Source organism: Synchiropus splendidus, chromosome 3 (genome assembly GCF_027744825.2).
Source record: "Synchiropus splendidus isolate RoL2022-P1 chromosome 3, RoL_Sspl_1.0, whole genome shotgun sequence".
Classification (NCBI taxonomy): Eukaryota; Metazoa; Chordata; class Actinopteri; order Syngnathiformes; family Callionymidae; genus Synchiropus; species Synchiropus splendidus.
In genome coordinates this window covers 13,036,598-13,055,113 of record NC_071336.1, presented here as the reverse complement: position 1 = coordinate 13,055,113, position 18,516 = coordinate 13,036,598, and the positions used below count along the sequence as shown (strand labels likewise).

General features: G+C 40.5%; 1 protein-coding gene across 4 annotated transcripts in view; it reads right to left on the bottom strand.

Moving 5' to 3' along the window:
• si:ch211-200p22.4 (phosphatidylinositol-binding clathrin assembly protein) overlaps window positions 1–18,516 on the bottom strand; it is a 74,923-nt gene that overhangs the window by 22,501 nt on the left and 33,906 nt on the right. For 2 of the 4 annotated variants that reach the window (XM_053860883.1, XM_053860885.1), the window contains exons 5-13: window positions 17,772–17,865; window positions 16,598–16,709; window positions 16,247–16,353; window positions 13,929–13,970; window positions 10,713–10,798; window positions 10,487–10,610; window positions 5,269–5,402; window positions 2,950–3,050; window positions 1,154–1,261 (exon numbers count right to left, since the gene is read on the bottom strand). In XM_053860883.1, coding sequence (XP_053716858.1) covers window positions 1,154–1,261; window positions 2,950–3,050; window positions 5,269–5,402; window positions 10,487–10,610; window positions 10,713–10,798; window positions 13,929–13,970; window positions 16,247–16,353; window positions 16,598–16,709; window positions 17,772–17,865 — 908 coding nt within the window. Of the gene's footprint in view, window positions 1–1,153; window positions 1,262–2,949; window positions 3,051–5,268; window positions 5,403–10,486; window positions 10,611–10,712; window positions 10,799–12,845; window positions 12,867–13,928; window positions 13,971–16,246; window positions 16,354–16,597; window positions 16,710–17,771; window positions 17,866–18,516 lie in introns of all 4 variants that reach the window. The other 2 variants (XM_053860884.1, XM_053860886.1) reach the window with 2 other exon arrangements.

The window sequence follows — 18,516 nt, the reverse complement described above, 5'->3', positions numbered from 1 at the left end:
AGCGGTTAGCATAAGAGGTGAACACGATCTAAGGCAGGAAGAACATGACTTCTCGTACTGTCCATTATCATTCGGTCCACTCTGTGCAGTCCTGTTCACATTCTTAAATGTCTATATTGCTTTTGGATGAAATTGCAAATGCAACCAACTTTGATGTTGATGTGATCATCACAAAGACAAGAACGGCAAAAATTATTAAATGCATTAAGGAGAAAAACTGTACTGCAGTTTCAAGTGTGTCTTTTTTGTTGGGCATTGGCATGAACTTCTTATTTGTTTTTGTCATCAATATTTTGGTCTTGAAACTTCAGTTACTATGGTTGCAATGGGGAGCGCAGTCGTCATTGCTGTCATCATCGCCCTTGAATGAAATTTATGACTAACTCTGTTTGATAATTTAACGTTTTCTGAAAATCTCTTGATTGACAGCAGCCAGTTAATGTTGTTTTAAATGTCACTCCTGTTGTCATGCTTGTTTGCATGTCCCCATTCTTCATCAATATTTGCTTTACATTTCACATCCGTGTGTGAAAATCCAAACCAAATCAATTGACAAATGTACCGGTTCATTCAATACATTGATTCCACCCAGCTGGTCTTACAATCGCTTTAATTGTTCTGGTGGCAATATAGTATTGTATTGTATTGTCACACCATTCCAATGGCTTGGTAAACACTGTTATCACTGCTGTAAGCGTTGTTATTTGGCTGATCTCATAATTACACTGTAGTTAGAGCTCAACAGTGCAAAGACCATTGGTGTTTAACACGTTCACGAGCAGCAGGGCTAGGTCGCCGGTTCTAGTCACACTTGAAGACACTCTCCAGCGAACCCAGGCTGTGTTGAACTTCTATGCTTCCCCAATGCTTGTGTGGACTTCCTCACACAGTCCAAAAACATCCAGAGGTTGAATGACGATTCAGAACTGTCAAATTCATCAGCTTGTGAATGTTGTTCTCAATGTTTTTGCTGCCATTACTGCATTATGATGATGTGCACTTCAAGTTTGGATAGAGTTGAAGAAAAGCAGAAGTACAAATTGCTTTAGCCTGTTAGAGGGTTAGTAATAATTTAAAGCTTCCAGAAAAGCCAGTGGGTTTTAGTATTTTTAGTCAGACTGTCTGGACAGTCAGACAGCGAGGGCTTTACCACCTGCAGGATGATGGCCGTTGTTACTGGGTGTGGCTTTATTTCCAAACACTGCATCGAAATCTACGGTCATGGGCGGCGCGGTCTGCTGCACAGGCTGGCTCTCCAATCCTGGGGAATGTAGTTAAACGTGACTGATTCCACAAATATAGCAAAACAGAATCGGATTTTCTTCCGCAAGCGTTCCACCACCTCAGAGTGAAATAATAATCCCTTTGGATTAGGAACAAGGACGTAACAGTGTTCATTGTATTGTCATGTTGACTGCATTGTTGTTGCTTAGTAACTTGGGATAGAAGCAGCTGCTGGGAATGTTGCTTTCGGAGGAGTAAAGCCTGAGCATGAGGAAATCCATCGAAGCACCTTTTGTTCTTTTGTCTCCTTGGGCATCCTGTTGTCAAGGATTTAGATATAAGACTCAGTTGCATGTGACGCAAGATTGAAAGATAACAAATAATTTGCAAGGCCATACCACAAAACCAAACATGAAAAGACTTGAAAACATGAACTGATAACTCAGTGCAGAGCAGAGATTGGCAGTCTCAGATACAGGGGGAAAAAATGCACTCTGGAACCCTAGAATCCTTCTCAGGCAGTAAATAAGGCAAATCTATGGACATGAAGAGTCCACTCCCATGTCAAAGCACAAGGCTACTGCCGATGATTATGGATGAATGGAAATGCAATCTGTAAGACCAGAGGGGCTGTTATTGACTATGTTATATCTAGACATATGAAAGGACTTCTCAGTCTGCACTGTGGTAGTAGAGAAATAAGCTTTGGACGGTAATCTCTAAATATGTCAAAGCTTCTCATGGTGTGAATGTACAAGCGTGGCCATGTTCTTCAATCTGACCGCAGTAAATAGCTGCAGTTTAATCCCTAGTTAGAAAAAAGCGGTAATGCTCTGCACTCCCAGCGCCTCCACACTCATCTCTGTGCTGCTTTTAGATAACAGCGAGCTGATTGCAAGCTGAAATGCCAAACTGTGTCGGGGGGTGAGGTGGGGGGGCGGGTTAGTGGCGTCTCTTGCTCCCTAGCTGCCGACTGGATTGAGACACATTTGTCCAGAACGGGTTTACTAAGACATTTTGAAAGAAATACATGGTCCATAGCTGTAACCACAGTTGTCACAAAATAGTTATCAAAGGAGCTAAATAAATCTGTATCCCATGTGTTGTGTTTGGGGCTTCACCCTGTCCCCAGTTTCAAGTGTCAAATGGGGCATGAAACCATTACAAATGAACCATACAGGCGGGACTCAGAAATCCCTCGTCTAATGTAGCACATTCTCTTTACCGTCACTTGGACATAACAGGAGTTACAGCAGCAACACTGGCTGATCAGTTGAAAAAAGTTGCTTGTCTGCTTCACGCAAGCCCTCCATCACCTCCCTGAGCCTTCACCTGACATTCAGATGGTCATCATGTGACTAGCACGGTCATAAAATAGTGATAGTGCCAATAGTCTAACCACTAGTGGCGTTGGAATTGTAATGAATGGCTTCATTCTTCAAGTAACGCGTGAAATGTCAATGGTGTCGTGCAAATGTTTGAAAGTCCACTGATGTGTTGTGATCAGAAGACGGCAGCTCATATAATTCCACAAGGCTTTACTTTTCAACTCCAATCTATGTACAGGCTTCTACACCAGTCCTGGGCAAGAACTTACGTCTGTCTCACTTTGAGTTGCAAGACGGTGCATGAAGAGCGGCATTCGGCTTTTTTGCATATCTTGAAGGTTTGTCTGAATTAATGTGGAAGAGTGTGTGAGCGAGTGAGTGAGCGAGTGAGGCGTACCTCCCCAGGCACTGTTGGCGTTGGAGATGGAAGGAGTGCTCTGCACAGCAGGGATGAAGGCCGGCTGAAGATCAAACAGGTCACTGTTCAGGTTCGGCACGCTGCGAGTTGACAGAAGGAGGGAGCAGAACAGAGCAAGAGAGAGAGATACAGGTAAGGAGGGGACAAGATGTGACAGAGAGCAAATAAGGATTGAGAGGAGAGATAAAAGAAAAGATGTATTAGAAACTTTTAATCAAACAGATCTGAAAAAATGATGGCATCTCTACAAAACATTTGTCAGAAGGTGAAGAAGAATCATCACTGTCTCAGGAGCTATAAAACTTCCTCAGAGCAATAGAACAGAAGACTCTCAGGACTAAATGTACTGCATACATAAGCCTTGATCATCAACAGTCCCTGGTCCAGCTGGAGCCAGTCAGCATTGGTGATGCAGTGGTTCGTGCTGCAGCAGCATGCATATTAACAGTCTATTTACGGAGGGGTTTATGTCCACCCATCAGACGTAACTACATTTGGAGTCACGACGCGTAGAGAAGGTGTTTGAAGTGACATTAAATTTAATGAATATATAGGCAGACGACGTGGGACCAGAGGTTCTTTCATGCCACCACTCACTACTTTGCTGCCTTTATCAACTCCAAATGAATTTCAACGTGGGGACAGGTAAAAGACACGGTGGCAAAGTGGGAGAAGGGCACAAGTGATTGATACCTGCTTGATAGCATTTACTTCTTTCAGGGGTCAAAAGATTTCTTGAGCCAATAAGACTGGAGTGGATGGACAACACAGATGCATTTAAAAGATTCTGTTACAGAAGTCATTCTTGCAACTCAGCAACTCTGAAGTCACTTTGTCATTGTGATGTGAAATCTTATTTATTATTGAAAATAGCTCGCACTGGAAATCCTTGCAACTTAAATGTGGAAATGCGGGAAAAAATTCTAAATTTGGGTCTGATGTGTTTAGTTCACATGCTGATTTGCAGAGAACAATCCAGAGCATATAAAGAATACAATCTCCAAGTGGTCACTAGGGTATGACATTTGCAATGAATTTGTGAGTTTCATGGGACACACCAGCAACAAGAGGATCAACACAGTTGCTCTGCTTACAAACAAGTGCATCCACAGGATCCCCCGCCTTTTTCTTTCTATCGACTGAAAGCTAGCCTGTTTGACATAAACAGATTGCTCCAGTGAGTGCATCACTAAACTTTTAAGCACCCACTCTACCTTGACACCTCTCACATCATTCAACATTGGCCTCCTGGCAGTCTGCCATTGTTCTCAGAGGTGACCGAGCATTTATTGTTGTGGCACCAGCTCCGGAATAGCCTGGCCTCAATCATTGGATCTGCCCTTTCTTTTGACTCTCTCAAGTTCTGGCTCAGACCCATGTGCTCTATTTTGGCGGATGACCCAGGCACACTGGATGCTTGTAAAGGCATCTGTTCAAGCAGCATCTTAAGAGGATGTTGCGGCCTATACAAAATATCGACATGACCGCGTATCCCTCTTCATCTTCCTGTAGTTGTTACATTTTTATCTGACAACCTGTTAATAAGCCACGTAGTTTCTCAATTCAGACCATCTTGTCAGTAAATTAGCCTTCACACTGTTTTAACAATACATAAATACTGTGAACTTAAGACTTTTAAAATCAAAGTGAAAGGTTGAATTAAATCCCACATTAACTCCCAGCGAGGTTCTGCTCAGCCCATTAAAATCATAATGGCAATTACCACCACCAAGGAAGGTAAATTTAGATTTTGTGATAAGGATAGACTTGCTCTTTTCCAACTATTCATCCAAAAAGACTATTAAAAACCAGCCAGCAGGATGAAATATACAGGAGTTAAATTAAAAATATGATTTGTTCTCCAAAACAATGTTAACAGCAATGTTTATGTGCCATTATAGTAAAAACAAATCACCCTCAGTCAGAAAGAAGCTGTAGTAGTTTGGTTTGGACTCAATTTCCATTGTCCCAGGAGAAGAGAAGACTATACCTGAAGTCAGCAATCCCTCAAGGAAACTCCGGAGAATAACATCCCACTTTGAGCGTAGTAAGGCAGGTGTATTATGTTACATTACATTTGTTATATTTCACAAAAGCTCATTTAAGATGGACAAACTGCATTTGTCAACTCTCAATTCTTGTTACCAGAGAGTGAAATCCAGTACTGTAAATATTTTTAAGATGTTCCAGGGCAAATGAAACAAAGAATATTGTGGATCCTGTGGTCCTCTGTCAATGGTTTTGTTCTAAACGTATGTATTGTTTTGTTACCAAAGCTGTTTAACTTCAGACTCGTACCTATTGGCAGACATCGTGGAGCTGAACATTTCCGGGGTTTGTGTGATGTGGTTGTTGTTAGCGCTGCCTATTGATAGGCTGCTCGGCGAGGCTGAGGGTGGAGTCTGCATGCCAATCTCCTTCAGCCTCTGATCCTGAAATGAAAAAACAGAAAGTGTAAAGAATCCGTAACTTACTTGTTACCGTCACATGTTCAAGACACATTCATATCTGTACCATGATCTTCAACTGCTCACCCTTTTGGAGAACTAAGCTACAGCATCAGTGATCACACACACATCTCATTCAGCAGTGGGCTTCGTCACACGCATTCAGAAGTAGATCATCATCTCTTAGATCTTTGTTTTCTGCCGATATCACCAGCGTCATTCGGCACTGGCTTTTCGTGGCCATCTTGCCCGATTTGTGACAGTCTCAGAAATTTTGAATAACTTTGTCTCTAGTTTTCTTTAAGGATACAGCCACTCATCTTGAACACATTGTCTGTTTCACCCACCAAAGTTCATGAATTTAGTTTGACTGAGCGAGCACAAAAAATGTGATCAATTTTGTACACCGGCACAAATAAACAACTTCAAAGACCATTTGGCCTTGTCATGTTGGACCGCAGGTTGTTGCACTTTCCACTGGCAGACATCAGACAGCACAAACACAAAGAAAACAAACAATTGCACGTTTGATTTTTGGTTTTTCCTTAAACGCATGCGACATGTATGATTTATAAGCTGTAACAGGCACCTACTATTAACCCCAGATCAAACTAAGCTACTTAAAAGTTCCTGCTGTATAAATGAATTTTCCTGCTGCTGCACACCAGCACTTCTGGCAATAATTTGAAAACCTAGCCTCAGGGTCAGCCAGACAACTGCTGGGAGCAGCAGGGAAATCTGATTGTGAACAAACTTTTCTCTCAACTGGAGCGACGGAAATGTAAACGACAATACAGTTCACATTTGGGTCACAATCACAATTTTTGTTCAGCATCATAAAATGATTATTTCTTTGCTTTTTTTGCTTCACTGTATACAGTAACACACACAGTTCTAAATAAAATACGACAATATCATTAAAGCAATCCTGTAACTTTGTCTCACTAGTTAACTAAAACAAAGACAATATATTCATCCATGTTTTGGCAACATAAACAGACAATGAAACAGGCGATGGGCTGAGGCAACCTGCAGCAGTCTGGGTGCTAGCGATTATTTGGTCTACTGACTATTGAAGAAGATGACAGACAGGGTTGATGGAATATACAGTAGCTTACTAGGAAAACAAAACCAAGGCACAACGAAACTAATACAACACAGACAATTATATTCCACAAACTGGAATTCCCTGAAATGTGGGAAATCGAGGCAAAAACAATGTGCTGACTAACAAGTTTACTGTACAGAAGCACCTCAAGTATTGTTTTGCTATATGCCAACCAATACAAATGCAAAAAAGAAAAATGTAAAAAACATTTGTAGTACAAAATTCAGAATAATACAATATAAAAAGTGCAGAGGACTTCTCCATTTTAGAATAGGGATCTAACAGTTACAGTAAAATATAAACCGCAGTAATATTCCCGGTGGTTAGTATTAGCACTTCCTTTTTTAATGTTTGATTATCTCAGTTTGCCAAAAATGCGGAGAAAATTAATCTACATGTATTCTGAGATACAACGGACCCAATATACGTTTATTTATGCCTTTAAAGTATTCAATCACAGACTATGGGTTGCAAATATCTGAGAGTGTGACAGCAGCTGTCTGTGTTAAGTTTAGTTTAGGTTGTGATGTGAAACATTATACAAACTCGGAATTATGTTGATCATGGATTATTATAGAGTGTGTGTTTTAAAACCAAAATCCTGATGGAAAGTCCTCCAGACTCACTCCACAATGGCTCAGAGTTGGTGTTGGCAGTTAAGCCAGCTCCTCTGCTGAGCAGGAGCAGTCCCTCACATGCAGAAAGAGCAAGCGTGGCTTGCAATGCTTACATGAGGACGTATGGCCGTGGGTGGTCGTACGGACTAAGTCCAAAGTCCAGACTTATTTAGGCTTTTATTAAGATGCAGAAGAAAAAACTGAAGTGTTCTCACATTGGGCCCACTTGGGCTAGTCTACCTCTAGCCCACATGACCTTTTATGAGTCAACAGAAAGAAAATGTGCCTCTGTGAAGGGAAGAAAAACCTCATAAGAAATCTCTGCAACTACTCGGCAAAACTTAACAGCAAGTGTAAGGTACAAAAGCAGGACACAGATTATATAGTGTCAGCCTGCAATACTTGAAAATGTCATGGTTTGTCAATCTAGCGCTTCTATATAGTTCTTAGATACATAATTTTTTAAAAGTTGCCTCACATTTCTCATTTTCAAGCTATTGGATGCAATGCACGGGTAGTGTCTGAAGGCCTCTGCACATAACATACACAGAGAGCATTTCTTATTATATGTATAGATGCTTTGAAGTCATGCACTATTCTTGAATTTTTCTTATTCGGTAGAAACCAAAACAACAAGGTTCAAAAGCTAGTAGTACACTTAAAGGAATTATGGCCATGTATTTCAGACAACATCTATGATCACTGATATTGTATCGCATCTAGAGGAATCATGTTCTGCGATTTGCCTACTATTCCCCTTCAGACACTATGCAGCAGTGAGAAAAACAAATGAGTTTAAAGCACAACAAGTGTACTTTTTGCTCGGTGGGCACAGAGACTCCCCATAGACCATTATTTATGGCTTATATGCACGTTCCCACCTTGGCCTCACACAAGCTAAAACCCATTTGCTCTGCAAACTTGCGCGCCATTTAAAACAAAACCAGGGCTGTCAAGCATATTAATAACAATAATCTCCTGCTGTTCTTGCATCGGTCGTGATGACTCCTCATTTAAATTCTGATACTGTAGCAAGGAACAAATGGGAACTGCTGTTATTGTTTGGACTGAAGCCCCAGCTGGACAGTGGCTGTGTGTGCATACGTGTGTGTCTTGAGCATATGGACACCAGCGTGCACAGACAGCTGGACTAGTGTATTTGGACAACCCCTGCTAACCCTGCAGTGCTCCCGCTTTGTCTCTTATTCTGTAATACTCTCACTTTATCATCCTCTGCCTCCTAACTAAACCCAGAGGTAATCAGTGGACCTTGGCTGGAGAAGAGGGCAAACAAGGGCACAGAGTAAACAGCAAAATAAAAATCCAATCAACTGCACACACAAGCAAACATACTGTGACACACTGCCAACACACTATCTGCAGGAATATCCTCACGCTGTTAGCACACAGTGGCACGGCCGCCTCTCCGTGAGGATGTTCTACATGCATATGTGTACACGAACACTGAGCATCAGTGTGTCTGCTTTATAGCTTCACTGCTCTTACTCAATTACAGTTTGCTGTAAGGCAGGACTCCCAGGGCGGGAGCAGAGAAATGTCAACACATTTTACACTTGACTTTTCTATTCTTCCCTTCGTCTCTGAGAGCATTTTTCCCTGCAATGGAGTTCAGAAATCACCAAGCAGCAAATTTACAGGGCAATCTATCAGCAGCCTCACAGCAGCTGATGACTACAGCACAGCAAAACCCAACACTATAGATATAAATTCCTTAGCATTAACAATCTGTGCCATTTGTTACAGCTGAAGTGTTTTGTAGTTACTGCAGATTTGTGGTTTCGGCTCAACGTTGCAGTAGCAGGCTGATATCTAGGCCAAACACTGCAGTTGCTCCTTGAGCTGCTTTTCTGTGAGTCTTTGGTTCACACACCCAGAGAGAAAAAAAGCTAGAGTTTCTGCATCTTTCTACATCTACTCCATACTTTCCTGTGCAACATTTTGGTGAAATTCCAGCCAGTCATCTTCAAAACACGATAGCCAATTCTCCTCAGAGTTAAGGAACAAATCACTTCATTAAATGCTGCATCTTTTCATTACCAACATTGGAATTCCCTTTATTAATGTAGTCTGCTGACACTAACAAGAAAAGAGTAGCCCACGGGCATGTACTCAGCAGAAACAAGTTAGATCAACTATATTTGTACAGACAAAGTTGAGCAGCCGTTTTCAGTAGAGGTTAGCTCTGGTTTCATTTTGACACATTCCAACGCAAAGACCACATCAACTTCATGTAACTTTCCAATTCCAACAAGGAAATGGAAGACAGAATACAATCATGTCAAGTAAGCAAAAGGTCAAAGCAAGACATTAAATTTAACTCATAACTCAGTAACACTAACTATAATAAACTATAGTCTGAATTATTGAGAGAAAATGACATTGTCACTCTTGCCTCTGAATCTGAAGCATGACGTCACCCACAGAGAGCATGAGGTGCGAACACACACATGCACTTGAAGTGTGCAGAGTAAAAACAGTGGACCCGGAGAATTCATAATGAATATTAAAATCTATGTTTTATATATGCACACAGTCCTGTTCCATCCAGGTGCGTGGACGGTGGTCTCAGTTAGTCATCACTGCCAGATACTGCAAGGGATGAGAGCTGGTACTCCAGGTCCAGACCCAATGTTGGTGCTAAAGAAAACATTTCTTGCCTCCTTTATTAAACAGAAGACCTCACAGGATCGTACTTTATATATTTACCTTTGCAAATTTTAATTTAATTATTCTAATTATTACTCTGTAGTTATTGGGACCAAATTCTTTTTGTTTTTTTGTCGACTAAAACTGGACAAAGATGAAAGGAATTTAGAAAACAAAAAAATGGAGTAGTAAAAGCTCCAACCATCTTATCTAGAAATTGAAAACAACAGGTTCGGTCAGCAATCACATGAAAGTTTCTAATGTTTATTAGCTTACAATTCCTTCAAAACCTTTATCCATCCAGATGGAACATCAGAACACCAACAGAATGCAACAATCTGTTCCTTGTCCTGTTTTTAAAGTTTCCTGAAAGTTTCAATTGAGTGAGATGAGAAGTATTCTTTTTCAGCAAAAGACATGAGACAAAATGATGGTTACTCATGTAACCCAGGTTCTATGAATATGTGCGTAGCCCTCTAACGGCCTTCGCTATTGGTTAATCCACATCGAGGCAATAGCGAAGGCCGTTAGAGGGCGGAGCACATATGAAGTAGAACAGGAATTAACGTCAACTGTGTCAGGAGAAGCTAATGTAGCTGCTGCAGGTATAGTGGAAAATAAAATGATCAGAGGATTGTTTAATACTGTGCATCACATAATGGGATAAAAGGTTTTACCTTCAGAGCCTGTAATCTGGCTTGTTCCTCCTCTAGGGCCTGCTGTTTCTCCTTCTCATCCATGCGAGTGAAAGACATGCCAGTCGTGGAGAGAGACGAGACAGCGCTGGACAGTGTGGATGCTCTGCAAGATGAAGATCAGGACAACGTTTTCCTTTTTTACCTCCTATATTTGAGGCAAAATCTAGCGACCACGTGCAAGATGACAAAGAGGTTTGATATTTACCTGGTGTCTGCATTCAACTCCTTGGTCTTTTTTCCCTCCAGAGATGCCAGATGTTGCTCCAGAGCCTCCAGGAGGCTGCTGGGGGCCTTTTGAGACGAGGGAAATAAAAGGCCCGACATGGGGAAACACAAGCACAACCTCAAATGAATGTTATGTCTCTCCTATGTAGACAAAAAGCGCTGCCTACACAAACAGTTCGACAGACATATAACTCCAGAGTTAGTTGGTCTCACAGGAAAGGTAAAAGAGTGCATCAGGCTCCAGGAATAGCCATGGCAACATGCAGCAGGCACTTTGCACTGTTAGCAGGAGACTCAAAGGAGACGCAGAACAAAGGAGAAGGGTGAAAAACAAAGAAGGGGGGGGAAAGGGTCTTCTGAATTTACAGGAAGGTGAAAAGCTTTCTTTTATTGTTTCAATCCGCTTCCTTCTGCTTATCTTGAAGTGTCACTTTCACAGACAGGAACGGTGGACTTTTCACAAAATGCTCCTCTGATTGTTAGCATATCTCCACTACAGCTTCTCTTCTTGGAATTCCACTTCCTTTTTTCTACCTCTTTGCTACACAGGCGGTCAAATTAGACATCTAGTTCATCAGGAAGCAAAAACAAAACAAAGGGCAGGGCTACATTAGCTGTTGGCAAAAAAGGGAATTCCTCCACTGTGAAAATATGACAACGTCATGTCTGCCGGTGCTTCCGCAAGAATGTAAAATGTGTCATTTGCGGGGTTGCAGACGTGCATGCGAGCACACACACATGCATACACATCTGGGAGCGCTTTGGATTCTGGGATCTTTGTGGTAAGCTCGACGGCGTGTTCTTGCCAAACCGTTGCCTGGTCATTAACAAAACACTGACTCAGACGAAGAGAAGGTTTCTAGTGAAGGTGGATTTGAAAGGTGGACTTTGGCAGGACCAATAAATATCACCAAGCTCAGACAGACACAAAGAACAAAACCGGTGAATCCAAATTCAATTGCTGACAAGCTCCTGAATGTGAGCTTACATCAGCAATTTAAAAACAGATTAGAACAATATCCTAACAATAACTAATTCAACACTATGCCAAAGGTTAAATAAAAACAATGAAAGTGCTGACACAGTTAAAGTGTGAAGTCATGAAGGCGTGGTTTCACTACAGCTGATGTATTTAACATTTTAACGTCAAGAGTGCAATGTTAATACCGACAGTAGGCGACAAGAAAGAGATTTCCTTCACCTTACATTGAGATACATTCATGCTCCACAGTTGCCATCTTGAAATAGTTCAGAGCACATTATCCAAACATGAGCGTGACCACCAAGTTCCCATACTCCACTGAGCTATATGCAACACTGGTTTGACAAAACGGTCATCCAGTATTATTCCACATGGACCTGACTGTTGATAAAATAACAATCATCCATTTTACTAGGGAAACATCAAAGAATTGGTCTCCACTATATTATCTGTCACTTGTCGTTGGGGGTCATAAGTCCACTGCCAATCACTGTACCATGAAGAAAATGTAATTGAAAAAGCGTCAGTTGAATTTTGCCCTCTCTTTAAAATCTTTTCTTGGGCTCAGGACAAAAACAAAAAGCACTGGTGTTGGTGACAAGTTCATCAACTAATACGTTTCCAACATTATCAATTCAACAACAGCACTGCACACTAGATGATGCCCAAGTGTGTGCAACCGTGAAGCTTATCAGCGACGTTCTGGACATTCAGTATTTAAGTATCGCTGCCATGCATGACCAATTAATAGCGGCGCGCGTGACAAATATGAAATAACCATCTGAGGTACAGAAGGAATTTAAATGAGCCAGGCAGAACCTGCTACAAGGATCCTTTCATGCAGATGAAGACAGAGCACGAAGAGGTGAAGCTTCATTTTCTATTCATGAGGTTTCATGGCCTTTTGCTGGATGTGTCAGAGCTTGGTGGTGAAAGTTAAAGAGAATTGCAACGAGCCACCTGCGTCAAACACACATTTACATTGAACCAAGTCGACATTCCTGCAATAATGGCTTAAAGTAGGAGCCAGAAAGCATGCGTGTAGATCATGTGTGTGCCTGGACACACAGAGGGTTTAAGAGGTGTCTTCATGCAGGGTAAACAACATAGTACACACAACCCACCACCTACAATGTAAGATCCTTTTGTTTTCTGTGTCGGCAGGAAGGAGAAGAAAATGCACTATTTAACAAGGGCAATAACTGTGCGGCTCCACTACCAGTTCATCGCCCACACACAGTTGTCCACAAACTTCGGCTTGTTCCAAGTTTTAACTCATGTGTGACTAAGGTCTCGCACCACTGAGGGCATAAGCTATTGTCGCCATTTGTGAAGTTTAAGCAACCATTTTTAGCTTCTTCACTGAAGTTTATTTTCACTTCTGTGGATTTCTAAACAAGCCTGCAGAAAATATTGTTCATTTGTTGAGGATCTACTGCTGGTACATTAATCAGTTTGTTTTGTTTATGAGTCAGAAACACATGTCACACAAATATAAGCATAGTAATATTTCTGAGCAAATGAGAATGCCTCATTTGAACTTCTCTTAGAGAGATAAAAAAAAATATTCACATAGACATCCTAAAATATAGATATTTTACGATCTAAACGTACATAGAGAATTTTGTTTCGCAGTTCAATCTTGGACAAAAATCATTAACTCATCTCACAGACATTGACCCAAATAATAATATAATCTATTGAATTACAAAAACGATTTTTTAAAAATGTTTTATGAATAAACACTCCTGTCTCTGATTAATTCATACAGGTCAATCACAGAAGTGAACCTGCTTTCGATCTGAAAAGAAATATAGCACATTGAAATATCTGAGTCAAATGTACAATATATTTTCACCTTCACATTTACTCTAGTCTTTCTTACGCTTTTTAACCGTCTGAAGTAAAGGTCCTTTATTTGCAGGTGAACAATGCAGCTCTCACAAGGAAATTCCTTTCATGAGATCTACTGTATAATGAGCCTTGAGAAGTGAAAGAGAAAGCAGGAAAAGCAAAATCAATCACATCAGAGAGCAGCTGCCTCCGCCCAAACTGCAACATCAGGTTAGACAAGATGGCTGACTAGTAAGAGGAGGGAGACGCGGGTACAAATAAAGAGCCGGTTAATGAGTGGAAGTGCAGTGTCGAAGAAGATTAGATGCAGAGAGAAATGGAAAGAAAGGAGGAGAAGTGAGAGGTGAGATGTACACTGACCTGTGAGAGATCGGGGATGTCACCCTGATCTATTCCAACTTGCTGTTGTCAAAAACAAACAAAATAAAAAAGGGGAAAGGAAAGTGGGATAAAATGGTGGTGGGAGGGGGATAGAAACAAAAAAAAAACAGGGAATCATTACTCCATGCAGTGTCAACATAAACAATAACAGAAATAAACAAGAAAAAGACGGACGTCAGGGTTGGCAGACAAACTGACCAATCCTCAGACTGCATCATTGAACAGTGATAAATGAGTGTGACAGATGAGAGAGAGTTGCCATGATGACCAGAGTGAATGACGATGCGACAATGGACGCACTTTGGAAAAAAGACCACTTGGCAGAACACTTGTTTGGACATGTTTTAGGACACAGATAAAGAACATCAAGTCCAGCACCACGGAAAAAAAAAACAGCTTGTTTTCTTGACATCTCACTCGGCATGTTCACACTCATTTGATAGGTTTTTAAATATTCATCAGGCTGTGTACATATGCGGCGCTTTTCATTACCTGAAACTGACAGAGCGTGAGAGTACGTGTCCATGTTTCTGATTTCAATAATTAAATGTCAGGAGCAGAGGAAAGATAATGGAGATGCTCGATGCGGTTTTTCAAAACCCTGGTTAACCCCTGTTATGATCCTGAGGCTTTTTAAACAAATCATTGGCATGTTAATTATTTAAAATATCCATCTTCACTTCTTCATTTCTGAAGTGATTCAAACTTGTGAGTATAATAATCTCATCTTGACTTCGATTCAGTGAAATTTCACAACCCAAAAAGATTTGCCCCCAATGAGAAACACAAAGTATTAAACAATAGCTTTTATAATGTCACCATCATCACTCTATTTTGTTATATTTATTGTTGCTGGTTAGACTATACACAAGACACACAGAGATAATAAATAAATTGATATCATATCCAAATGACACCATGCAAATTAACCTTGAACCTGAGTAACTAATAGATTAGCAAACAGAACCTCCAAGAATTTAATCAAAGCTATTTTCTCCTGTCCATGACTTTATAGACTAATCATTTGTTTTCATGCATGGTAAACAATGCACAGATGCATTGTAAAAAAAGCCAGTATTATCGCCTTTATTGCACCAGACCAGTTTAATTGTTGCGAGAGCATTTTTACTGTTTGATTTAGGATTTTATTAGAATAAGTGAATTTAAACGCTGGATTTATAGACTTTACGTCAGACTTATTACCAGTTGTTTAATAAGGTGTAAACACACACTAAACTATAGCTCTTGTGGTAACACACACAATGGCATTTAATTTGATCCATTTGCTTGAACGTCCATTCAGGAAGAGAGAGAGAAAGAGAGAGGAATGTTAAGTTTGCTGCTTCTGTTTTTTACTAAAACAAAGGAGCAAATGAAGGGGGAGGAAGAGAGAGGGATGATCTGTGGGCAGTGTGCAAAGGAGAGCAACACCAGTATTCATCTTTGTCAGGAGGAGAGAAGGAGAGGAATAGATTAGATGAAGAAGTGTGGGGAGGGAGGCAGGAGCAAAGAGGCCACCTAACCACATCCTCCATTTTAAGGTTATTTGGGGTCTCACTCTCTCTTCCCAAGTGGGTGTGTGTGTGTGCACCAAAGTATTGTAGTAGTGTCTTGTCTTTGTGCCTAGATTCTAGATGTGTTACAGAGAACTCCTCTCGTTTAGCCATTAAGGGAATTATAGGAATGTGATTTGGGGATATTAAATGCATAAAAATAAATACATAAATCTGCCTGGTGCTTGCCTTTCACCAGAGTTCAACACTCTTGGGGAAGGCCATGGATTTAAGTGTGCAGAAACTGAAACCTATAAAGGGTGTGCACTCTCTCAAGAACCTTTTTATGAGGTTTTCAGGGTCACAGTCAAAAATAAATGCACGAAAAAAACTGAAAAAGAAATAGATAAAACAAAAAGAGAAATATTACAGCAAGGAGTCAGCAGTGTGAGTGCATTTCACAGTTTTACTAAACCTGCCGATATTTGTGCCTTGCTCTTCAAATAACTATACATAGAAACCCTACTATACATAGAAACCCCGATATGCATTTCTTCCTTCTTTACAGCCTTAGACAATGAATTTTCACTTAAACAATACACACATTCTTTGTTTCTTAATCAGCGCAAATTCCACAGGTCTACAAACCTTAACATTCTTCACCTGAAATGAATCTCCATCCCTATTTTGTATTGCAGCCAAGCATAAGAAATGAATGGTACATGGACTTCCCTAAATAAGGGCAACAGCACTGAGAATAGAAAGAGAATTGTCCCTGAAAAATGTGTGTCAGTGTCTGTTTACCTCTGCTACTTTTAGGAACTCTGACAGCTTTGTCATCCTGTAAAGAAATTTCTTGTAGATGTCCAGAGCGTCTTTACACTGGTTCTTCTTCATGTCAAAGTATTTCTCTGTAGAGACAGACAATTAGAGTGAAAACGGATAAAGACAGGACGAAAACAAACCATGCCAAAATGATGACAAAGCAGGAGAAAGGAATAGCAACAAGAGAGACTGCTAGAAAAGAACAGGGGGCGAGGGATGACAACCTGATTTTCCCTGAGCGAATATGAGTGTGGAAACACGTTTTTTTTATACAGTCATAGGTCAAGTTTTTATGAGTGCACAGGGTAAGATGGTATGGTTATGTGTTACCCAGTAAGTTGATGACCCCTTCATTGTAAGCAGCAAAGAGCCTGATGGAGTCTTTAAAGAGCAGCATGAAGGCAGAGTTGATCACCCCATTGGTCAGCTCATTCGGGTTCGCCTGGCGGGGAAGAGACACAGTTGTGATGATATTTAGACTAATACTCAGACACCATATCCATCATATATAACAAGACTAAGAATTCTCCCTCTAGTGTTGGGTCCCACTATTTAGTTGTGGTCATCCTCGGAAAACATCCAAAGAAAGACAACTAAATAAAAGCCTAATGAACTGTTTAAACACTTTTCTGTGAGAGCAGGTGTGAGTCACACCATGAGTCTCTGGCAGACCAAAAACCACACAGATGAATCTTGAACCCACATACCATCGGTCAGAACCAGGGCAACAGTCCATAACTCAAGTCAAGAATATTTGGAAAGCTTGCTTTTTTTCAGCACATCACCGTGGGTGAGAACCCCGGAACGGCCCTCACCAACATCATGCCACTATCTTTTGAAAATCATGTAGAGAATTCCAGTTAAAGAACAAGTCAAATTCATCCACGACCGTTAGGTATCAGGCTCTGGTTGAATATAAACCTCCTACACCATGGTCACTACAACACTCCACAGACACAAGACTCCACATTCTGCAGTGATGTCACCACCTATTATTTAAATATAAAACAATTGAAGAAGTCACAGAACTATTTCAAACATAAATGAAGAGTCTATGGGCATGATGACAGAGGTTGACATGAAATACAGTCCATTTTACTTTGAATTATTCACAAGTCCAATTCAAATTTGGGCATACCAAAAAACAGGACCTAACCATATCTACGTGCATGCTGAAGTGAATCAGCATAATCTTGCATTACATTTCCTAAAAAGCATATATTGGATGCCGTACAGACGCTACATTACATTAAGCAGTCAAATAAAGCGGCTTTATTTTGGAGATGCTCTAATATGATTTGCGAGCTGATGAAGAAGAAACGCTTCTTCCACATTTGCATTTTGATTGTCTTATTCAGGCTGGTTTTGCAGCGCATGTGTGTGAATTAATAAAGAGATTCAGAGGAAGACTGCAGCCTCATGTACCAGAGGAGTTAAATGGAGATATATTACCTCCAAAAACATATAGGTGTCATGCATAAACAAGCATGTTTTCAGCAGTTACCTGGAAATCCAGCAGAGCATCCAGCTGGTTCTGAATGATGGGCAGCGTTTTGATCAGTTTCTCTGTGTTCATCGTTCGCATTACACCGTCAACCCTGCCCAAAGATGAAACGGCAAACACACAAGAGTCACCATCAAAAGGGCTGTGACGGAATATTCTTATGTAAATCCAAATGCAAATGAGAGGAAACACAAAAAGACTGAATGCATGATGGGAAACTTCAAAAAAAACAACAATTAAAATGAAAGCTTATGTATTGTAAAATATGCACAGTTATGCAAAAAGTACTGGCTTTTTGAGGCAAACACTTGTTAAAAAAAAGAATCCACTGTCTGTAAACTGTCTCAGTTTTAATCAGTTTAATGAGGGAAATCAATGTGTTATTTCACCTGCATCTCATCTCAGGTTTATTTTCAGCCCTGAGGCATGATAAATTGGTTGGTCAGATTTGTATTGAGCGTTATTGCAAGTTTGTTTTAAAAAAGAGAATTTCAGGTAGTTTTGTTCCAGTTGGCTACAAAAATGTTCAAAAGTCAATATTTTGGCAGAACTCAGAACTTCAGCTTTCATTGATACAGCAGTACAACTGAACACCATTCTCAGGAGAAAGTCTTTTTCATGCCGAGTTCTAGTGCCCAACGGTAGCCAATACAATAAGTTCATAATGAGACAGAAACCTGCATTGTTATTGGACCAATGCTGAAGTTTTATCTAAAATACTCTAGGTTTTCCTAGTCATTTTATC